The 24,382-nt window shown below is 49.6% G+C and overlaps 1 protein-coding gene across 1 annotated transcript in view; it reads right to left on the bottom strand.

The window, feature by feature from the left end:
- The window catches only part of DCC (DCC netrin 1 receptor), a gene marked incomplete at both ends in the record, with an annotated part of 309,485 nt that overhangs the window by 56,233 nt on the left and 228,870 nt on the right, over positions 1-24,382 (bottom strand). Inside the window, 3 exons of the mRNA XM_084278967.1 lie at positions 1,285-1,479; positions 7,156-7,266; positions 10,854-10,995. Coding sequence (XP_084135093.1) covers positions 1,285-1,479; positions 7,156-7,266; positions 10,854-10,995 — 448 coding nt within the window. The remainder of the gene's footprint in view (positions 1-1,284; positions 1,480-7,155; positions 7,267-10,853; positions 10,996-24,382) is intronic.

Raw genomic sequence — 24,382 nt, 5'->3', positions numbered from 1 at the left:
CAATCCATCACCAGTAGAAGGATCCAGGTCTCCGCGGTGCCACGTTGAGAATGTAGATGAGGTGTCACCAAAGGTTGGGCCATGAATAATGAATCATCATTAGTCCCTCAACACCTGTTTGACAGGCTCAAAATAGGAGTTTGTAGAGATGGCCATGGAATTTAAACACCAGGGATTGGGTGTCCACAGGGAATAACAACTTTAGGAGCAGCTCTCCTCATGAGCAAGAGTCAGCCTGAGGAGTATGGGGCTTGAGAAGATCTACTGAAGAAAAGGAGGGTTTGATCCAAGAGATTTGATGTGGTTTAGGCTATCTAGAGTTTGGAAGGTAGGCCCAAATGTAAGGTCACAGAATCACACAATCCTAGGGGTTGGAAGGGACCTCCAGGGATCATCAGGTCCAACCCCCCTGCCCAAGCAGGGTCCCTAGGACAGGGCACACAGGGAGACATCCAGATGGTGCTGGAATCTCTCCAGAGAAGGAGACTCCACACCCCCTGGGCAGCCTGGCCCAGGGCTCCCTCACCCTCACTGGGAAGAAGTTCTTCCCCACATTGGGGGGGAACTCCCTGGGCTCCAACTTGAGCCCATCACCCCTTGTCCTGTCCCCACAGCCACTGAGAAGAGGCTGCCCATGGCCCCCTGTGTCCCACCCTTCAGCTCTTGATCCCCATTGATCAGATCCCCTCTCAGGCTTCTTCTCTCCAGGCTTCTGAACAGCCCCAGGTCCCTCAGCCTTTCCTCCCAGGGGAGATGCTCCAGGCCCTTCAGCATCTCTGTCCCTCCTCTGGACTCTCTCCAGGAGATCCCTGGCTGGTTGATCCCAGGGAGCCCAGAACTGGCCACAACACTCCAGGTGGGGCCTGAGCAGGGCAGAGCAGAGGGGGAGGATCCCCTCCTGTCACCTGCTGGCCACACTCCCCCTGATGCCCCCCAGGATCCCATTGTCTCAGCCCCCAGGGCACACTGCTGGCTCATGGCCACCCTGTCACCCACCAGCACCCCCAGGTCCCTCTCCAGCAGGTCACCTGTCCTGATTCCAGCAGTTATCCCTTCCCAGGTGCCAGACTCTCCACTTGCTTTTGTTGAACCTCACCTGGTTTCTCCCTGCCCAGCTCTCCAGCTCTCACAGTGTCCTGCGTGTCACCCACTTCACCCAGCTTTGGATGGGATGGAGAAACAGCTTGAAAAAGCCGTGCCTGAGGAAGCCCCTGGAGATAGACCTCCAAAACCAGAGGAATCAGCTCTTTCCAGGAGAGGAGCTGAATGGAACCCCTCACTTACCCAGATTTTCAATGGAATAGTAACGCTGTTTACTGTCCACCCTCACGGTCTCGGCGTAAGGACTCCCCACGCCGTAGCCGATGATGTACCCGCGGACGATGATGTTGGGGTTGAGCGGCGGAGTCCAACTCATCACGATGCTTGTGGTCAAAGGTCTGACATGGAGAGAGCTGGGTTGGTCAGGAACCTGAGATTCTGGGATTGAAAAGGACACAAAACCAAAGAGAAGTAGCAAGTCACTTTCCTCTCACTCCATTGTGCTTTTCATGAGGTTTGAGTGGAGGTGGGGATAGTCACAGAGGAAAAAATAACCCCTCCCAACCCAACGAGGTGGTCCCCAAAGTTACATGCAGACCTTACATGCAACCTCATCTTCCTTTCCAACACCACTGATGTGCCTCAGCCTCTTCTAAACAGAGCATCTCCTAACTCTTGTCCACCTTGAGCATTAAAGGTACCAGGGAGATGGAAAATGAGGCAGAGAACTGATAACCTACAAGAGAATTCCCAATTGGACAACTCTTCCCACTTCCATCTACATGTTCTGCAAGATCTTGACAGCTGATTGGATGAGTCATCTCTGTGCTCAGAGATTATTTAATGGAAATATTTACTTTCTAGTCAGGTTCTGGAGAGAATCTGTCTCTTTCCTATGAAAACAAGAAGGGAACTTTAAGTCTTGGATGTCCCTCTCTGGCTTTGAAGCTGCTTGAAACAACTCACCGACGTGGTGTGGATAAACCAGTAGAACAAATCAATTTATTCATGGGTATTTGCAACTCAAATTCATCATTTTTGAGTAGGAATTAATTGCTTAGAGTTTATTTGATTGCTTTCACTGGCAAGATTAGATGAGTAAATGCCTTTTGTCTGAGTTTACTTGATTGCCACCATATCACAAGTCTCTCCAGAGGAGCTACATGGTACCTTGTCTTCTTTGAGAGCAGAAAGAGACAAGTCACCATTTTTACCCCCCAAAAAAGGCTTGTAAGATGATAGGGGAAAGCTTATGCAGAAGGTAATGAGGAGGGGGTACAACCCACCTCCCCCAGGACTACTATAAAATGATGTAAACTCCCACAAAAGCCACTTCCAAGTTGTGAAGCATTCCCACTGTAAACCTTGGAGAAGTCATGGTCCTTCATGTAGGTTTCATGAGCTGTGAGGTCAATTCTTAAGCACAGGGTAGAGGACATGGAGAAAACCACCTGCTGCACCTTCAGGTAAGTCTGATTAGTACATTACCAGTCTGAAACACCCAAAGAACTTCAGAAATCGTGGTCCTAACGTGGTGTTTCACGTGCTTTGAGGTCAATTCTTACACACAAGGTAGAGGACATGGAGAAAAGCCACCTGCTGCACCTTCAGGTAAGTCTGATTAGTACATTACCAGTTTGAAACACCCCAGAACTTTAGAAGTCCTTTGCATTCAACTTCTTAAAACTTTCAACCCAGGGGTCTTGTTTAAAGGTTGAAGTAAAGTCACCGAAATCCACTCCCACACTTTGTTTTAATGCAGAAGCAAAAGCTACTCGAGCTGCTAGTCCTCACCAGTGCTGTTTGGAAAACAAATGACAACAAGGAGTTCTTACAAGCCCCAAAGATTTCTTTTTTTTAAAAAAAAAACCCAAAACCCAACAATTTCAAGCTTTAAATCACAGAATCACGGAGTTGGAGGGGTTGGAAGGGACCTCCAGAGCTCATCAGGTCCAAAGCAGGGTCCCTAGGACAGGGCACACAGGGAGACATCCAGATGGGGCTGGAATCTCTCCAGAGAAGGAGACTCCACACCCCCTGGGCAGCCTGGCCCAGGGCTCCCTCACCCTCACTGGGAAGAAGTTCTTCCCCACATTGGGGGGGAACTCCCTGGGCTCCAACTTGTCCTGTCCCCACAGCCACTGAGCAGAGGCTGCCCATGTCCCCCTGTGTCCCACCCTTCAGCTCTTGATCCTCATTGATCAGATCCCCTCTCAGGCTTCTCCTCTCCAGGCTGAACAGCCCCAGGTCCCTCAGCCTTTCCTCCCAGGGGAGATGCTCCAGGCCCTTCAGCATCTCTGTCCCTCCTCTGGACTCTCTCCAGGAGATCCCTGGCTGGTTGATCCCAGGGAGCCCAGAACTGGCCACACTTGAAGCTGGATGACTCAGTGATACCACAATTCCTCCAACTTCCTAAAAGGATCGATTTTCAGGTGGAAATCAGAGCATTTCAAGAATCAACTGCCTTTAGATGGGTTTTTTTTTCTATCTGACACAGCATGGAGACTCTTTTATCCTTCAGCTTTCCACATCAAGCCATTTTAATTACATTTTGATCTGTTTAAACATTTTCTGGGGGAAAAAAAAAACACCCTATTTTCCTTAAGCTGAATTTTAGATTTCACATCATGGATTTCACATCTCCAAGTTAAACATCAGAAGCACGATGGGGTTTTTTCCCCTCAAACAAGCTTGGTTTTGGTTCTCTTTACAACAAAGCACATTTTTCACAGGAAAGAATTCCACTAAATGACATATTAACTCCATCCATTCTTCAGGAAACTGGACTATCCAACCTTTGCATGGCTCTGCTGATCTTCAGAGTCCCAGCAATTAGATATCCAAGAGTAAAACTCATATTGAAACACGTATCTCCTACTCCTGTTGTCATTTCCAGGCTGTTTCCTTGCAGTTCTAGACCAATACATTCAACTTTTCTTTCTTCTGGGCTTGAAGATGATGCCAGAAGTACTTCTGAGGAGCAACCTTGAGATCCTGTTCCTCTATGTCAAGTGCCAAATGAGTTCTTCATCCTAAATCCCAACTGAGCCAAATTTAGAGGCCCCCTCTTAGCTGCACCAAGAGTTTGTCACTTGGGTGATGAAAGTTTTGGGTACCATAATCTGTTGTTCTCAGAGACAGGAGTTGAGGATGTCAGCTAGCTCCACAGCCTAGTATCCACCACACTGGAGGAGAATTCCTCTTTGGATCTGTCAGCACCTGATTTTGTGGTGATCATTTCATTCTTCTTTTTCAGAATCCCAGAACATTAGAAGTTGGAAGGGACCTCTGGAGACCATCTAGTCCAACCCCCCTGCCACAGCAGGAGCAGCCAGACTAAATCCCACAGGATCACATCCAGGTGGGGTTTGGATGTCTCCAGAGAAGGAGACTCCCCAGCCTCTCTGGGCAGCCTGGCCCAGGGCTCTGCCACCCTCACAGGGAAAAGGTTCCTCCTTATATTCCCATGGAGCTTCCTCTGCTCCAGCTGCACCCTTGTCCTATCACTGCCATCACTGAGAAGAGCCTGGGTTGGTCCTCCTGACTCCCACTCTTTACATCTTTATAACCATTGATGAGGTCACACCCAGGCTAAAGAGCCCCAGCTCCCTCAGCTTGTCCTCCTAAGGAAGGTGTTCCACTCCCTCCATCACCTTGGTGTCCCTGTGCTGGACTCTTTCAAGGAGTTCTCCATCCTTCTTGACCTGAGGAGCCCAGAACTTTCCCTTGTGAACATTTAAGTTCCCAGGAAATGGAAGCTGAAGGTCTGTGTCACCCCCTGGTGTGTTATCTCCTCCTGGGATACCACATCTTGAGTGACTTCAGCAGTCTTATGACTTTCCAAGAGGTGTATTTTACACAGTAGCTCTTCCTCATCGCGTTCCGTTCACGTATCTCCCCAACCACTCTTCAGCACCATTTCCAACATCACAGCAGCTTAGCTTGTCAGAACTCTTCAAGCACTAATTTGGAGCTGAACTGAAAAAAACCAGCATCACTAAACCATGGAACAACTTCCATCTGTTCAATGAAACAACCAGAAACCAAGCACCCTAAAACCATTTTTTCTTGCAATAGACCTTTGGAAAGTCAATCAGAGATTCTCTTGCATCCTTCTTCAAGCTACTTAAATCAGCCCCTTTGGGGAAAGCACTGCTGCTTTAAATTTTCTTTTCTTTCTAGTTTTCCCCCCCCTCTTCCCCCCCAGATTTCCTTTTTTTAAAGCAGAAAAAAAAAAATTGAGGCTTAAAATAAATATTTAAAACCTTCCCAGCTGTCAGGAAAGGCATGCAAGCTTTCTAGGGAACCTGGAAGAAGAAGCTATGTTTGGCTTTCTAATCACTTTAACAAAACACACTAATTAAAAGGAATATCCATTGGGAGTTGAAGCTGTTCTCCGGGCTACCGTTCGTCTTCGTATCGCTGATGCCAACCAGGCTTCCAGTGAAAAGGGAGTGAAACTACATTAAGTGGAGTAGTGGAGAGGGAATTGCAGTTCCCAGCCTCTCAAGACACTTGCAGGACTCTCTATAACTACAGGAATAAATAGATTTGGTTTTTTTTCCCCTGAGGTTTATCAGAGTGTTTGGAACATCCCAACATCGAGCTGCTGCACCTTCCTGAGGAGAATTCATCCCAACATCGGGCTGCTGCACCTTCCTGAGGAGGATTCATCCCAACTGCATGGAAAAAGGACACGTGAACCCAAAAGGGCCTTTGCTTGAATTGCTTCACACACACCTACATCCAACGTGGGTCTCCTGTGATGAACACATGGGTTTTGGGGAGAAAACCCCACCTTCCAAGGGGTGTAGTGCATCCTAAACACGAATCAAACTCTGTGTGCTCAAAGATGGGGGTCTCTTCTTGCATGCCAAGGTGTGTTTTCAATTCCTCTTTGACTCTCTCCCCTTTAACAACACCATTTCTCAAACTGCTGGGTAACCACAGCGTAATTACAAAGGGAGCGTCACGCACCGCCGCGCCGTCGGTACAGCGACAGGAGCGTCACACCTCTCTTGAGCGGGAAACCACAGGTCTTGGCTTCACCACTTTGACACGCCACGCGCTGCGGGCGCCGCCGGTCTGCTGGAAAATTGCATTTGGCTCTAAGGAAAGGCAGAAAACCTTCAATTTGCAAAGGGCTGGTTGCAAGATGGCAAGGAAAGCCAGCCCCTCAAAAAGAAAGGCGACATCAAGGTGCATTAAAACTGATTATTTATTTATTCTTTCATCCCGTTTGCCTTTGATCCTTTTTTTTTTCAGGTGACTTATTTTGTTTTTTTTAAAAAAAAAAAAATCCTAGCAATTTTCATCAGGTTCCTTTTATTTCCTATTCAGCTCCTTTCTCCTACATATTTGCTTCTCATGGATTGTCTGTGGTTGCGCCGTCTGACTTCCATCTGTCAGGTTCTTTGTTCCATTTGATTTGCACTCTGTTTAATTTTTTTTTCCTTTCTTTGTTTTTTTTTTTTTTTTAAGGGAATCTTTTTCATCACTCTCCTTTTCTTCTTTTTACTACTTCAAATATTCCAGTCATTTTTATCTAACCCTTTTATTTCAGTGGTTTGCTTCCCTTTTGTGTCAGCATCTGCACTGATTTATACAGTCCATCGTTGAGGGGGGGGGTTCAGGTATCTGCACCCCGTCATCTTTCACTAATTATTCAGCTTCGTTGCCAACCTGCATTTGTAACATCTGCAAAAAAAAAACCCCAACCAACCCCAACTAAGGCTGGGAAACAGAATTGAAACCTATTTGAATATTTGCTTGGTGAATTATAAGGCTCGTCGCCATCGCTTCCTCATTGTTTCTTTGAGTGTCTTTGTCGCTTCACGAAGTTACACATTCCCTTTGCTGTATGCAAATGGATGGTGATGCTCAGGAGCTAAATTCTGCCATGGATTCATGTTAACAAAGGTTTCTGACCTTTTTTTGGCCTGGTGACAACACAGAAACACAATCCTGGGATCCAGGAGTGTGCAAAACCATCTGATGGTGGGTATTGAGCTCCCCACCACAACCTCAGCCTGGGTGACAAGTGCTGTGACACCCCTTGGCTACAATGCTGGAAGGTTTTTGGGAGAGAAGAGCTTTTAAAAGTGATGCATTTACCATCGAGATCGTTTTCGGGTGTTTCCGCTGTGTACCAGTCTGAGGGGGGTCCCGTTCCGTTCACTGTCATGGCAGCGACCTGGAAACTGTACTGGCTTCCTTTCTCCAGTCCTGTTTTGGGTAAAAATAGAAATCAAACCAAGGAAAGATTTAAAAAGCACCCAAAATTAGTGAATGGCAAATAATGAGGAAGGAATAAATAGAGAAAGGCGTTCCCCAAGCACACTGAAGCAAAGGCTTTGAAAATCGAAGAGGCCTACACAGGCCTAGGACTCATTCAGGTTGTAATTCCTCTTGGTGATGCTCATACACACAAAATTAAGCCAAATTAGTAGAATAATGACGAACCGTTTTACATAATGAAGCCATTAATTAGGCACTTAAGAAAAACAGCTCGTTGCTTTTAACTGCAGGTACATTCTCCTTCGGCCTAAAATTTGCAGGCCGAGAAGTCGTTTCGCTTTCCAGTGCTGCTCCTGAGGAACTTTCAGAGCACACAGCTCGAGCCAAAAAAATAAAAATAAATAGCAAGCCTGACCAATATTATGAATTAAACATGAATTCAGAACTAGGTGTTTCCCTCTGGGGCTAAAGCCATCAGAAAACAATTACTGCAGCGTTCCCGAATGGGCCACAAACTTCCAAGTCCCTGAGGCGGGGATGTGGGTTTCTCTTATTGCTCAGTCTATAGTGACTGCAAAGCACAGGGATATATAAAAAAAAACAACCCCAAAACCAGACTGTTTTGCTTAATTGGAGACAATCTCTGGAGAGGAATGCTTATAATTAAAAAGAGTTTAACATTTAGCTGACGTCGAGGCCTACTCGTAAATTGATAGCGGCTATCAAGGTGTGTCTGCAGCCCAAAAGGCCAACTGCATCCTGAGCTGCATCACAAGAAGTGTGGGGAGCAGATAGAGAGAAGGAATTCTGTCCCTCTGCTCTGCTCTGGGGAGATTTCATTTGGAATATTGTGTCCAGCTCTGGAGCCCTTAACACAAGGAGGAGGTGGGACTGTTGGAGCAGGAGGCCTGTTGGAGGAGGAGGCCACAAAAATGGGGTCACAAAAATGATCCAAATGCTGGAGCATCTCTCCTGGGAAGCCAGGCTGAAAGAGTTGGGGATGTTCAGCCTGGAGCAGAGAAGAAGAAGGCTTGAGGAGGACCTTCCAGTGGCCTTCCAGTCCCTGAAAAGTGCCTACAAGAAAGCTGGAGAAGAACTGTTCCTGAGGGCATGGAGCCATAGGACGAGGGGTGATGGTTTTCAACTTGGAAAGGAAAGATTTAGGTTGGATATTAGGAAAAAATTCTTCACTCTGAGGGGGTAGATCACTGGTACAGGTTCCCTAGGGAGGTGGTGGAGGCCCCATCCCTGGAAACATTCAAGATCAGGCTTGCTGGGGTTCTGTGTGACCTGATGTAGTGAAGATGCCCCTGCATATTGCAGGGGGTTTGGATGAGATGGTCTTTAAAGGTCCCTTCCCACCAAACACAGCCTGTGATTCTGTGATTTAAAAACCTGCACTGTACCTCTAAACTCCTTTGCTATTGCAGATGCTCTTATTATCCCATAAAGCACCTGCCTACCAAGTAGGATTGCAGCGAAGATCTGAAGTGCCTACGTGTTAATATTTAAAACATCCATTTAGGAGAGCCACAGAGCTCAGTCTCCAGCAATCCCACTCTGTGCATGCACAAAGTAGTAATGAGAGCTGGCTCTTTTCCTCAATTGCTTTCTAAAAACACATAGTCTCAAGGTTTTTTAACAGAAAACACTGATTTTAAGTTGGGTTGGAGTCAAGCTGTGGCGGGGAGGAGAGCTGGGGCTGCCTTCTTGCAGCCCACAGTCCCACCAGGACTCAGGTAGCTCTTTAAGCCCAGAATAATTCATGTGTGAGAAAGAGTTTGCTCAGAGCATGGGGATCTGTCACAACAGAGATTAATCTGCTCCACATCCTCCAGGGATAGGAGCTGCAGGGACAGTGGCAGCAGAGCTCTGGTGGTACGTGCCTTCTCTGTGGGACTTTGGACTGCAGCGCTGTGTTTTCATCTCCAAAGCCATCAGAACAGCAGCAACTCAAATGTCTGAGAAGCTTTCATCATCATTTCTACCTCAGCTGCCAGAAAATAGATCCTCTCCAACTCCTAGCACGTGCTTAACATATTGTCTCCCCCCAGAAAGGACCTTAAGTTGTGGAACTCCTATTATGGAGCCATCCCAAGAGGCCCATGAGGACTTTGGTCAAGAGCCCAGGGTAGATGACCAAGTTGAGAGTTTAATATTTAATGTTTTTCGACATAAAAATGTTCTACTTGTGCCTGGATTTCATTTTGTAATAAAAAAATATCACTTTGCCTTCCAAAGCAGAAAATGACACTGAAAAATGCTGTTCAGAATGACTTCTGCTTCTCACCAGTGACACTTTATAGGTGGAAGTACACAGAGAGGAGGTCAGCTGAGGTGAAATCATGGTTATAACTGAATTTGGGGGCAAAAGTGTCCCTGACTTTGGAAAAGTTGCATTTTTTCCCTTGATGCTTTGCTGGTTTATCAGTTATGTCTTGGGGAAAATCACAGACACACAGAATCACAGGGGTTGGAAGGGACCTCAAAGATCATCTAGTTCCAACCCCAAGGGACAACTTCACTAGATCAGGTTGCCCAAAGCCTCATCCAACCTGGCCTTGAACACCTCCAGGGATGGGGCTTCCACAGCCTCTCTGGGCAACATGTTCTCACCATCATTTTCATTCCTGGCAATGATATGTTTCCTATAATCTATCACTGCAATTCTTATTGTGGGGAGGAGATGTTTTCCATGGAAAATCTTGGAAAAGAAACTAGGAAAATGGATAAATTTATTCCCATGAGATGTCAACAACAAAATAACCCCAAAACAGGTGAGACTTAAGGTATTGGATGTAAGATGCCCTGCTGAGAAGGACCTGGGGGTGATGGGGGAGGAGGAACTTCCCCTGAGGCAGCTGGGAAGGGTGATGGGATCCTGGGCTCCATCAGCAGGGGGTGGCAGCAGGGACAGGGAGGGGATTGTCCCTCTCTGCTCTGCCCTCCTGAGGCCCCAGCTGGAGTCCTGTGCCCAGAGCTGGGGCCCAACACAAGGAAGATGTGGGGCTGGTGGAGAGGGGTCAGAGGAGCCCCGGGGATGCTCAGAGGGCTGGAGCAGCTCCCCTATGGAGAGAGGCTGAGGGAGCTGGGCTGGGTCAGCCTGGAGAAGAGAAGGCTGTGGGGGGACCTCACTGCAGCCTCCCAGTCCCTGAAGGGACCCCAGGAACAGGAGGGGAAGCAGCTTGATAAAGGGCAGAGACTGGCAGGACAAGGGGGCTGGAGTGAAGCTGGAGGAGGGAAGGGGGAGATGAGATCTGAGGGAGAAGTTCTGAGGGGCTGGAAGGGGCTGCCCAGAGAGGGGGTGTGTTCCCCATCCCTGGGGGTGTTGAAAACCTGTTTGGATGTGGTCCTGGGCAACCTTGTGTAGCTCCAGGCCTGGAGATTGGAGCTCTGTGACCCTTGGGGTCCCTCCCAACCCAGCCCCAGATGATTCTAAGCCACAAAGCTCTAGGAGTCAATAAACTCCACCTGCCAGCAAAGAAATCAATGTTCCCTTGAAATGAAACTAGATTTTATCCCCAAAGCATTTCATTCCTCAAAACCTTGTGAGGTTCTCCCAAGCCAACACTGACCTGTGAACAAGTACCAGAGGTTGTTTGGCTCCAGGGTTTCAATCTCCCCCCTACGCGTCGTCTTTCGGTGTCGGATTTTATAGCCAGTAATAAATCCATTTTGAGTACCTGGGGGTGGTGGCAACCAGCTCACTTTGATGCTCTGGAAAAGAAGAGAGATTCTGGTTGGGTTGGGTTGTTGAGTATAGAAAATGAATGAAAAAGAAGGGAAAAGGTAAAATGATGGGATGGATGAGGATGAAGTTACTGGGAGAAGAAACCCAAATGCCAGAATTCCAGCACTGTAGGGGTTGGATGAGACCTCCAGAGCTCATCAGGAGCCAAAGCAGGGTCCCTAGGACAGGGAACACAGGGAGACATCCAGATGGGGCTGGAATCTCTCCAGAGAAGGAGACTCCACACCCCCTGGGCAGCCTGGCCCAGGGCTCCCTCACCCTCACTGGGAAGAAGTTCTTCCCCAGTTTGGAGCAAGGTGTGTGAAGATAATCACAGAATCATAGAGGTTCATAGAATCCCAGACTGGGCTGGGTTGGGAGGGACCCCAAGGGTCACAGAGCTCCAACCCCCTGCCACAGGCAGGGACACCAACCTCCAGGCCTGGAGCTACACAAGGTTGCCCAGGGCCCCAGCCAACCTGGCCTTGAACACCCCCAGGGATGGGGCACCCACCACCTCTCTGCTGGGAAGTCCTACCACCTTTCCAAGCAGAGCAAACTCTGGTGCCTCCCAAAGAAAAGCCACTATGGGGTAAAACACCCAGTGGATCTTCAAGCCTGTCCCCACACATGGCACAAAACCAAGGCTGTTGCACGTGGGGATAGTACTACACGTCTACAACTCCTTGTAAGCTTCACACACATAGTTTTTAGGGATATAAGGAATTTTTGGAGCCATCTGTACCTTTTTAAACCCAAACTTGACCCTAATTTGATGTAAGAAAGACAATCAAGACTTCTACCAGAAGCATCCAAGCCACTTGCAAGTGCTGAGTAGTTTGGGTGAGACCCTAAAACAGCCCTTCCTCCCTGTTGTAGCAGACTGTGACCTCATCACCTTGCACAGGGGGTGGGTCTTGTAGAAGCAAAGGCTTCCATCTCCCACTCAAGGTAGAATAAAGAAGATCTTCCTGATGATTAGAAGGAAAAGCAAGGCTCTTTACAGATCCACCTGAGGGTCTCAGTGTAACAGTGTGAGTTCCCTTTCACCTCAACCTGGTCTCCATGGACACCATAACGATGGGTTTTCATCACCAGCACTTAACATGTGACCCCCCCACCCCCCCTCTCTGCTCCAAGGAAATCAATGAGGAAAGTTCTGACAGGTTTCTGGCCCTTTCTTCTGCTTGAGAGAGGGCAGGAATGAGTGGTGCTCTAATCCTTCAAGCTTTAGCTGAGAAGGAACCAACAAAAGGGAGATGTTTTCTTTCTGTTATCCCAGGATTCCTGAGGACACCATGAAATGAAACCAACTTCAAGAGGGTTTTAAGGAACCTGTTAGTCCTGGCTTGAAGAACAACGTGAAAAAGTCTTGCATAAAGTTGCTGGTCCCCTCTGTTTGCTGACATGAGTCTTCATCCATGGGAATGTGGCCCTTCCTCACTCCCTGAGGAGCTCAGGACACCCAGCACTGCCCTCTCTCAGAGCTGTGAATGCCCTGGATATAGCAAGATGGACCTTTGTGGATGAGAAACCACAGGGTGTTGATCCCTTCTTGCAGTTCTGAGAGGCTGAGTGGTGGTGGAGAAGGAGAGGGGAGGGTGTTGTAGTGGGAGGGCTTCTGCAAGAAGCAGCTAGAAGCTCTCTGTAGGCCAGATAGAGTCAACACAAGCTGATGACCATGGGGAGGACCAGGCTGAGCCCCATCCCACCCCTGTGCTTTTTTGGCAGATCATGATGTCCCCTGGATGATCTGACAGAGCCTCAAGGTTGGAAAAGACCTTTGAAGATCATCAAGTCCAACCATTCCTGTCTTCTACTGACCCAGATCCCTGAGCACCTCATCTCCTAAACACCCCCAGGGGTGGGGACTCAGCCCCCTCCCTGGGCAGCCTGTGCCACAGCCCCACAACTCTGCCAGGGAAGAACTTTGCCCTCCCAGCTGAGCTGACCCTGCCCTGGGGCAGCTTGAGCCCATTGCCCCTTGTCCCATCTCCTGTCCCCTGGCTGAAGAGACCATCACCCACCTCTCTGCACCCTCCTGGCAGGGCAGGGGAGGTGGGGAGAAGGGCTCCCCTCAGCCTCCTCTGCTCCAGGCTCAACACCCCAGCTCCCTCAGCTGCTCCTCAGAGGATTCACCCTCCAGCCCCTTCCCCAGCCTGGTTGCCCTTCTCTGCACTCACTCCAGGACCTCAATGTCCTTCTGATGCTGAGGAGCCCAGAACTGGACCCAGCACTCCAGCTGCAGCCTCCCCAGTGCCCAATCCCACCCCAGACCTACTGGCCATGGTCTTTCTGATACAACCAGTGTGATCCTGAGCTTCTGGGCCCAGCCCTGGACTGATTTACTTCCTGATGTGCTGCCTATTCTGTGGGCAACGTTGCCTGCACATCATCTGCTGACATCAGAGAGATGGAGGCAGCAAAACCACCACTGGAGAACTGTCAGCAGGCAACCAAAGTCCTTCAAGTCAAAGATGCATCCCAAAGTCCTGAGGGAAGGGGCTGATGTGGTTGCCAAGCTGTTCTCCATGGTATATGATCATGGGATGTCCCTGGTGACTGGAAGAAGGAGAATGCTCTGCCCATCTGGAAAGAGGGTAAGAAGGACAACCCAGGGTGCTACCAACCTGTCAGCATCACCTCTGTGCCTGGGAAGATCATGGACCAGATCCTCCTAGAAGCTATGCTGAGGCTGAGGTGATTCAAGACCCAGAAGGCCAACCCTTGGCTTGCATGGTCAGCAGGTCAAGGGAGGTGATTCTCTCCCTCTGCTCTGCTCTTCTGAGACCCCACCTGGAGTACTGTGGCCAGTTCTGGAGTCCCCAAGATAAGAAGGACGTGGAACAGGTCCAGAGGAAGCCACAAAGATGATTAGTGGGCTGGAACACCTCTCCTATGAAGACAAGTTGGGGTTGTTCAGCCTGGAGAAGAGAAGGCTCCTTCCAGTACGTGAAGGGGCCTACAAAGAAGCTGGGGAAGGACTTTTTAGAAGGTCCTGGAGTCACAGGAAGAGCAGGAATGGGGTTAAATTGGAAGGGGGGAGATTTAGATTGGATATTAGGAAGAAATTCTTCCCTCTGAGGGTGGTGAGGCACTGGAACAGGTTGTCCAAGGAAGGTGGTGGCCACCCCATCCCTGGAGGTGTTCAGGGCCATGTTGTTCAGGTGTCCCTGAACATGGCAGGGGGGTTGGAACTTGATGATCTTTAAGGTCCCTTCCAACCCAAAGCATTCTGGGATTCTATGATGAGCCACCAAACCCACATGTCTCCTATGTCATTAAGGGTCCCGTTGTTGATTTTCACCTCCTTCCACACTGGAAAAGATGTAAAATTGGGTTTCCATCAACAAACTAGAACTTTCCAGGCTCAGGGATCAAAGAAACTATCGATGCTTCAATCAAGTTTTTCAATTACAAATGCACTTAATTGATTAGCACTTAGCAGCACCTGTAGTTGGCTATCACTTTAATTACTGATTATCCTGCTGCTGATTACTCCGACGATCTCCGTCTGAGAGCCGCCTGATGAAGAGTTTAGCAAGCAAAGGGCATGGTAATTTCACAATAATTAGGTTATTAAGATTCAGATTAAAATCAAAATCTGGGGAATATGGAGAAAAAGAGGCTGAGGTTTTAATTTATGCTAATGTATGCGCCCTCATTATGCGGTGCTGACAGCAGGAGCCAACCAGAGACACTGTAAAGGCAGCTCACTTCCTCTTCCTCAGGAGGAAGGTGGTAGTTACCCACCAGGACAAACCACTCAACCTTGTTGAACAATAAATGGAGGGAATCAAATGATGCCCAATGAGATGGGATGAGGTTCAACAAGGCCAAGTCCTACACATGGGACATGACAACCCTGAGCAGTGCTACAGGTTGGAGGGAGATTGTCTGGAGAGCTGGCAGGTGGAGAAGGACCTGGGGGTGTTGGGTGACCCCACACTGAGCAAGAGTGTGGCCAAGAAGGCCAATGGCATCCTGGCTTGTGGCAGACCCAGTGTGGCCAGTAGGGCTGGGGTGGGATTGGGCACTGGGGAGGCTGCAGCTGGAGTGCTGGGTCCAGTTCTGGGCTCCTCAGCATCAGAAGGACATTGAGGTCCTGGAGTGAGTGCAGAGAAGGGCAACCAGGCTGGGGAAGGGGCTGGAGGGCAAATCCTCTGAGGATTCTCCACCAGAGAGCAGCTTATTGGTACTTTTAAGATATCCCATCTCCTTTAAGTAATAAACAATTAATTCTGGAAAGAAAACCGTAATTAATGATGGAAAATGTCAAAAACCCCATAAATCAGGATTCTCTGCAGTCAAACTGCATTGGGGAAGTCTTCTTTTCCACCCAGCAGCAGGCCAAGAGATTTGAGGAGGATAAAACAACATCTTGGCAGCTCCAATCTCCTCATAAAAAGCCATTCAAATATGATGTGGAGAAGCAGTAACGATAACGAGCGCAAGGACTCCTTGTCTCTTCTTTTCTCTACTAAAGAAGCCAATAAAAAATCAAATCCAATTAAAACCAAACCCACCCAACTCTGCCAAGGCTGTAGAAATCTTAATGACTCGTTAGAAGCCGTTGGAAATCAAATCACATGATCAAACCCAATCAAATGATCTCCTGCTTGATCCTATGGCAGGATCTTGACTCCATCAATCCCGACGCCGCGGCGGTCCCCAATTTCTGATGGATGGTTTTTATTGGGTTGTGGTGGAGTAAATGAGCTTGGTAATTAAACAATTGGGAAGTTATTTGGAAGGACATGTTGTTTAGGGTGAGTTTGTTCCATGTGCTTGACCAGGCTGCTCAAGGTCCCATCCAACCTGGGCTTGAACATCTCCAGGGAGGGGGGTAGTCAGCACCTCCCTGGGCACCCTGTGCCACGGCCTCCCCACCCTCAGAGGGAAGAATTTCTTCCTAATCAGGGAATCATTGAATGGGCTGGGTTAGAAGGAACCCCAAGGGTCACAGAGCTCCAACCCCAGGGCCACCAACCTCCAGGTCTGGAGCTCCACAAGGTTGCCCAGGGATCCAGCCAACCTGGCCATGAACACCCCCAGGGATGGGGCACCCACCCCCTCTCTGGGCAGCCCCTTCCAGCCCCTCAGAACTTCCCCATCAGATCTCATCTCCCCCTTCCCTCCTCCAGCTTCACTCCAGCCCCCTTGTCCTGCCAGTCTCTGCCCTTTAACAAGCTGATTCCCCTCCTGTTCCTCTGCTCCCTTCAGGCTGCAGTGAGGTCCCCCCACAGCCTTCTCTTCTCCAGGCTGAGCCAGCCCAGCTCCCTCAGCCTGACTTCCTAGGGGAGGTGAATAGAATTGAGGGAAAAAAACCCAAACCCAGGAATTTTCAAGCTCTGGAGCACAGGAATTAGCCCCAAGAATTCCCTATTTATGCTCCACACAATCCCAAGGTTGGAAAAGACCTTTAAGATCACTGTGTCCAACCCATCTGTCCCAGCACACGCTGGCTTGTCGTGGATCTTTCCACCTGACTGTGGAAACAGGGAACATTTAATCCTGGATCTAAAGGATTTTGGAGGAGTGGGGAGAGGAATCAAATCCAGTTTCTAAGAGAACTTCCCCCAAATGAAAGAAATCACATTTTCCTCCTTCTCTTTCCACACCAGCTTCTTCTTATCTCAAATCATTTTCAACTGGAAACCAATCAAACCATCTCAACTTCTACAATTCAGATAGAAAATGAAATATATAGTAAAAAAATCCCACCTCAAACTATAAAATATTGAGCTTGGTGAAAAGAAATGAATAAGCTTTATATTTTTTCAACTGTATTCTCCTCTGGATAACAGCAACAAACCCGCTTTGCATTGGGAAAATCATTAATTATTTGCTACCCTGATTAAATCCCAGCTCCTCAGAAGCAACCTGCCTGTCAATCTTCATTGAATTTGGCTGTATTAATAGTTTTGCTTGTCTTTTTTGGACTGTAATTAGCATGAAATTCAATAAGAGGCTTCGATAACATCTCTGGAAATAAAGAGGAAATGAGAAAAATGGTGTGAAGAATAAACCAGCTTGGCTTTTATGAGCTCTGATGGCAGCTCTCCACGTGCCAGGCTGGAGTTGGGGAGTATCTGTGGAGTCCAACTCTGTGGGAGGTGGGGTTAAGGACCTGGGGGTGAAATGAGGGAGGAAATGATGTCCAGAGAATCGTTAAGATTGGGAAAGATCTCCAAGATCAAGATTGGGAAAGACCTCCAAGATCAAGATTGGGTAAGATTTCCAAGATTAAGATTGGAAAGGACCTTCCAGGACCTCCCAGGAGTTATCACTGGGATTTCTTCTCCAGGCTTAGCCACAACTGGTCAAGTGAAATGATCAATGACCCCCAAGGCTCAGTCCTGGGTCCAGGTTTGTTCAATGTCTTTATCACTGACCTGGATGAAGGGATTGGATGTTCCCTCAGTGGGTTTGGGGATGACACTGAGCTGGGAGGAAGTGTTGATCTGCCTGAGGGTGGGGAGGCTCTTCAGAGGGATGTGGCCAGGCTGGACCCATGGGCTGAGCCCAATGGGATGAGGTTGAACAAGGCCAAGGGCAGAGTGCTGCACATGGGACACAACAACCCCCAGCAGCTCCAGGCTGGGGGAGACTGGCTGGAGACCTGCTGGGAGAAGGACCTGGGGGTGTTGGGTGACCCCAGACTGACCATGAGTGTGGCCAAGGAAGCCAATGGCATCCTGGCTTGTGTCAGACCCAGTGTGGCCAGTAGGTCTGGGGAGGGAATTGTGCCCCTGGACTGGGCACTGCACTACAGGGGAATGTATTTCAAGAGAGATGCTGAGTTTGAGGTGGAGAACTTGGCCCCTTTTACAGGACCTCAACAAAGGTCAGCTGTTAGATTACATAATCAAATTGAAATGAGTCTGGATTCCTTCCTCTGAACATCAATTTTAGGAGATTACAGCAATTTCTGGCGCAAAATAGTCCCGTTGAATACCAGACTGACCTTTTTTTCCTTAAATAAGGTCACTCAAGGCCACTGATTTTACTCCCCAGAGGCAAAGACATCCACAGAAATATATGTGACTATAAAAATTTACATTAATTTGCATATTATTCATTCCCCCTTTAAAATACCCACCAACAAACCCACTGAGAGGGCCAAATATTAAAGCAGTATGTGAAGTGGTGCAACGCCCCAGTACATGGCACTGGTGAGGCTGCAGCTGGAGTGCTGGGTCCAGTTCTGGGCTCCTCAGCATCAGAAGGACATTGAGGTCCTGGAGTGAGTGCAGAGAAGGGCAACCAGGCTGGGGAAGGGGCTGGAGGGTGAATCCTCTGAGGAGCAGCTGAGGGAGCTGGTGGGGTTCAGCCTGGAGAAGAGGAGGCTGAGGAGACATTATGTCTGCTTGTTATGGGGCAAACCTGGAAGCCTTTTGATGACAACAGCTTGGATGGCTCCATGTAGATTATGGTTTCTACCAGCTAATGTCTGTAATCACAGAATCACAGACTCACAGGGGTTGGAAGGGACCTCCTGAGATCATCAGGTCCAACCCCCTGCCCAAGCAGGGTCCCTAGGACAGGGCACACAGGGAGACATCCAGATGGGGCTGGAATCTCTCCAGAGAAGGAGACTCCACACCCCCTGGGCAGCCTGGCCCAGGGCTCCCTCACCCTCACTGGGAAGAAGTTCTTCCCCACATTGGGGGGGAACTCCCTGGGCTCCAACTTGAGCCCATCACCCCTTGTCCTGTCCCCACAGCCACTGAGCAGAGGCTGCCCATGGCCCCCTGTGTCCCACCCTTCAGCTCTTGATCCCCATGGATCAGATCCCCTCTCAGGCTTCTCTCCAGGCTGAACAGCCCCAGGTCCCTCAGCCTGAAAGGTGAACACGATTCTGGAAGGTGCTGGAATCCCTACATCAAGGTCAAATTGGATAGGGGATCAGCAAGCTCAAGCTGATAGAAAGATCTAGAAGATGCTCTAAGTCATTTCCAAAGACAAGAGGACTTCATCAAGCATCAAATTTTGGGAAGAGAATCACAGAGCTGTAGGGGTTGGAAGGGACCTCAAGAGATCATCAAGCCCAACCCCTCTTCCAAAGGAGGTTCCCTAGGACAGGTCACACAGGTCAGCATCCAGATGGGTCTTGAAGATCCCCAGAGAAGGAGACTCCACAACCCCCCCATGCTGCCACAGACAGTTGAAACCAACCTCCAGCATGAAACCTTTTTCCTCCTTATCCAGCTGGGATGAAGCTGCAGCCCCACCACCTCTCAGTTCCCAACGAAGAGCCTCAGGTGTAGAGAGCGAGAAGGTCCCTCCTCAGCCTCCTTTAGAAGGATTCAGATCCTCCTAAAGAAAACCATGACTTCAGGTGGGTCTTCATGTTCTCAGAAGCTCCTCAAAACCCCCCAGCAGGTGCCTCCATCCCTGCTGAGCCACACTTTGGGATGGGAGACACCGTTCAGACGTTCTACTATTTACTCGCGCTCCCTTAAAGAGATCCTTATTATCCTCCTGTAATTAGGCAGCCAGACTGACAAACTAATTGATCATCACAACACCCAAAGCAGTTCCTAAATATCTTTCACCTTCATTTGCTATGTTGCTGTAAACAGTTAATTCATTTAGAAACCTGCCATGGAAACTTCCCGGCGTCGCCGTTGCCCCCGAGAAGCCCAACCTGAGTTTGGAGTATCAGAAGAAGTGATTGGACTTGGTGGAGCTCTTCCCAGCCATAAATTAATGAATTGAATTAATTAAACCACTCAGCCTGGAGAAGAAAAGGATTAGGTGGTGGTGGGGGGAGATCTTATGGTGGTTTTCCAGTAGCTTAAAGGGTCTACAAGAAGCTGGGGAGGCGTGGAGAAAGGGATGGAGTGATAGGATGAGGGGGAATGGGTTTCAATTGGAAGGGGGGAGATTTAGATTGGGTATTAGGGGGAAGTTCTTTCCAGAGAGGGTGCTGAGGGGTTGGAACAGGCTGCCCAGAGAGGTTGGTGGGTGCCCCATCCCTGGGGGTGTTGAAAACCAGTTTGGATGTGGTCCTGGGCAACCTTGTGTAGCTCCAGGCCTGGAGGTTGGTGTCCCTGCCTGTGGCAGGGGGGTTGGAGCTCTGTGACCCTTGGGGTCCCTTCCAACCCAGCCCAGTCTATGATGATTCTATGGTGGAACAGGTCCACAGGAGGCCCTGAAGATACTCAGAGGGCTGAAGCATCTCTCTATGAAGAGAAGCTGAGAGAGTTGGGCACCTTCCAGTGCCTGAAGGGGCCCACAAGAAGCTGGGGAGGGACTTTTTAGAAGGCCCTGGAGTGACAGGACGAGGAGGAATGGGGTTAAATTGGAAGGGGGGAGATTTAGATTGGATGTTAGGATGAAATTCTTCACCCTGAGGGTGGTGAGGGGCTGGAACAGGCTGCCCAGAGAGGTGGTGGGTGCCCCATCCCTGGAGGTGTTCAAGGCCAGGTTGGATGGAGCCTTGAGCAGCCTGGTCTAGTGAGAGTTGTCCCTACTCATGGCAGGGGGATGGAACTAGATGATCTTTGAGGTCTCTTCCAACCCAAAACACTCTGGGATTCTATGAGAATCAAAACACAACCCCATAACACCAATTAAACCATTAACCCAGAAGATACACCGTGGAGACACCACACATGTAAAGAGGATATAGACTGGATTCAGAGCAGCCTCCTCCCAGTACTGAGCCCTGAAGGACTCCACTAGATCCAGGCATCCAACCAGACTCTGTCCCATTGATTCCAAAGCCCCACATGAAGAAGTGTTAAAGAATTACCAAGATAAGACTGGAAACTGTGAGGGTTGGGAAGCCTCTGGAACCTGAAGCCATCGAACTGCTGATTCAGCATCACCCAGATGCCTCAGGCAGGTCCAGCAGCCAGTGCTGACTGCTTAGGGGCACACTAGAGGCCAATTTTCAGAGCTCTCCTTCCCCCAAGATCAAATTTTAAGGTAGAGCAGCTACAACCATTCCCCAGGGTCAGGAGGTTGAGTATTTTTGGCCACTGTTAAAAATCTCCTCGGGTTTTTTCACTTGGAAGCTCTTGTCCTTCTGCATGTTAGAAGCCAGATGGGTCCTTCAACCCACTGGCTTTATTTAATTCCAAAACCATGGAGAAATCATGTTATCCAAACCATGGCAAACAAAACCCCACCATTTAACCCAGCAGCTCCACTTAGCCCTGCATCTCCTCTGGCTTTTGGGTTGGAGGCACCGGGGAAGATGAGCAGAGCAACTATCTACTCCCCCTTCCCACTCCTCCTGACCTTGTCTTTCTCCTTCCTGAGTCTGTTTTATTGGTTCTCTAAGAGCTTCCCAGGAACATATATAGCTCTACTAATCAGTGTCATAGCTCATTAATTTGCTTTATTGGTCTCTGGGTAAACCTCTGGCGCTACGTCGTTACGGAAGCTCCTGAGTCCTTCTCATTAAGCAGGAACTGCCCAGAGCTCCTGCTCTGCCTGGTGCCTGGGTGCATTAAGTGGCTTAATAGTACCTTCAAAATTGATCTTAAGTGAAAAGGTGGTGGGAACATTCATCACCTCCAACAGGGTTTAATCCAATCCCATAATAGAATGAAACTGTCTGGTTTTCACACCTTAACTGATGAGACTTGATGTGGACTCAGCAGTGAGGTCATCAGAGAATCATCACATGGGCTGGGTTGGGAGGGACCCCAAGGGTCACAGAGCTCCATCCCACCCTGCCACAGGCAGGGACACCAACCTCCAGGTCTGGAGCTACACAAGGTTGCCCAGGGAACCTTGGCCTTGAACATCCCCAGGGATGGGGCACCCACCCCCTCTCTGGGCAGCCCCTTCCAGCCCCTCAGAACTTCCCCCTCAGATCTCCTCTCCCCCTTCCCTCCTCCAGCTTCACTCCAGCCCCTTGTCCTGCCAGTCTCTGCCCTTTGAACAAGCTGATTCCCCTCCTGTTCCTCTGCTCCCTTCAGGGACTGGGAGGCTGCAGTGAGGTCCCCCCACAGCCTTCTCTTCTCCAGGCTGCCCCAGCCCAGCTCCCTCAGCCTCTCTCCATAGGGGAGCTGCTCCAGCCCTCTGAGCATCCCCGGGGCTCCTCTGACCCCTCTCCACCAGCCCCACATCTTCCTTGTGTTGGGCCCCAGCTCTGGCCACAGGACTCCAGCTGGGGCCTCAGGAGGGCAGAGCAGAGAGGAACAATCCCCTCCCTGTCCCTGCTGCCCCCCCTCTGCTGATGGAGCCCAGGATCCCATCGCCCTTCCCAGCTGCCAGAGCCACTGCTGGCTCAGGGGAAGTTCCAGAGGGCTGTTTTTTAAGTGAATAACCCACCACCAGTTCTTTGGTGGGTCTCAAAAACAGGGAGAATTAAAAGGCAGAAGGAGAAGGTATTGACCTACAAGCTTCCAGGAGGTTTTCTGCCTTTAAAGGTTAAACTCAACCCTTGTTACTATCCCTTCCTAGAAGTAATAGATTTAAAGGTTAAAGAGCTCCTTCTCTGTGGTGTGCTCCATAAGTAATGTACTTAAAGGTTACATATGTTGCTTCTAGAAGATGTACCTCTAAATAGTGGTGACAGGGAGATTTGATTTTCCTTGGTGGTTCTTCTGAAGTAGTTATTTGATATTAATCCCTTTGTGAGGAACAGGCTGCCCAGGGGGATGTGGAGTCTCCTTCTCTGGAGATATTCAAGACCCATCTGGAGGTTGACCTGTCCTAGGGACCCTGCTTTGACAGGGGGGTTGGACACAATGATCTCTGGAGGTCCCTCCCAACCCTTATCATTGTGTGAAGGTATCAATGAGGAATCCAAACTCAATCTCCAGTTTCCAGCTCATCTCCTCCTACAGCACAATGTTTATGTAGATCTGAGATCCAACTTAACCACCAATCTCACTACCAGGGTATAAAAAAGACATCAAAGTCCTGGAGTGAGTGCAGAGAAGGGCAACCAGGCTGGGGAAGGGGCTGGAGGGTGAATCCTCTGAGGAGCAGCTGAGGGAGCTGGGGGTGTTGAGCCTGGAGAAGAGGAGGCTGAGGGGAGACCTTATCACCCTCAGGTCTGTGGTTACTGGGAATGTTCTGGTTTAGTGGTAATTTTGAGCTACTTGGGGTTGTTTGACTTGATTTTGAGGGGTTGAATGAGTTAAACATGAGGCTGTGGGTTTTGGGGGGAAGGTAGAGGAAGGTGAATCGTTGCCATTCAGCTGGAAAACCTTTGGAGGTCTCCAAATTAAAGTCACACAGAATCACAGACTCATAGGGGTTGGAAGGGACCTCCAGAGCTCATCAGGTCCAACCCCCCTGCCCAAGCAGGGTCCCTGGGACAGGGCACACAGGGAGACATCCAGATGGGGCTGGAATCTCTCCAGAGAAGGAGACTCCACACCCCCTGGGCAGCCTGGCCCAGGGCTCCCTCACCCTCACTGGGAAGAAGTTCTTCCCCACATTGGGGGGGAACTCCCTGGGCTCCAACTTGAGCCCATCACCCCTTGTCCTGTCCCCACAGCCACTGAGAAGAGGCTGCCCATGGCCCCCTGTGTCCCACCCTTCAGCTCTTGATCCCCAGTGATCAGATCCCCTCTCAGGCTTCTGAACAGCCCCAGGTCCCTCAGCCTTTCCTCCCAGGGGAGATGCTCCAGGCCCTTCAGCATCTCTATCCCTCCTCTGGACTCTCTCCAGAGCTGAAGAAACCTTCTTCAGTTCCTTCTCCTCCCTCTCCTTCCAATTTGGCTCCCCAAATTAGCACCACTGCTATCTCCTCCCCAGAAGGATGCAGACACACCGCCACGCGCCCCGCAACAGACGTGAGGGCTCGCGGCATCCAGATGTTCCCACTCTGCTCCTTCTTTTTTCAAGCTGAGCTTAACATCTGGAGCTGGAAGGCTGCTTTTTACTGCCACTCCAACCTGACCATAAGGGAGATGAAGCATCCTGTCAGATCCCATTGAGCTGAGCTGCTTTCCCACCTCCTGTTAGAAGGGGCTATAAACCCAGCCTCAACCTGCAGTGGAACCGGCGCTGAGCGGGGCATCATCCCCAGGGCATCATCCCCAGGGCATCATCCCCAGGGCATCCCCCAGGATGAGGATGGATTAAGTCCTTGATGAGGAAGCAAATAGCAGAGGGAATGTTGCTTTACAAGCTGGGAGTAGGGGTGATGGATCCCTCACCACCCCTTTTTAACGCTGTTTGGCGGCCCCGGGACGTTCGCTTGGCGGGGGAGGGAATTTGGAGCAGTGTTTATGCTGCTCAGACTGGAGGTGAGGAGGCATTTCTAGAGAGAGAGGGGGGAGGAAACCCTGCAAGAGGCTTCCCAAAAGAGGGATTGATGCTCCCCAAGCCTGTCAGTGTTTAGGAGGCAGTTGGATAATGTCCCTGATGGTGTGTTGTAGCTTTTGGTCAGCCCTGAAG

Source organism: Gallinula chloropus, assembly GCF_964237585.1.
Source record: "Gallinula chloropus genome assembly, chromosome: Z".
NCBI lineage: Eukaryota > Metazoa > Chordata > Aves > Gruiformes > Rallidae > Gallinula > Gallinula chloropus.
Note: the sequence above shows the minus strand (reverse complement) of the source record. Positions and strands in the feature narration are given on the sequence as shown.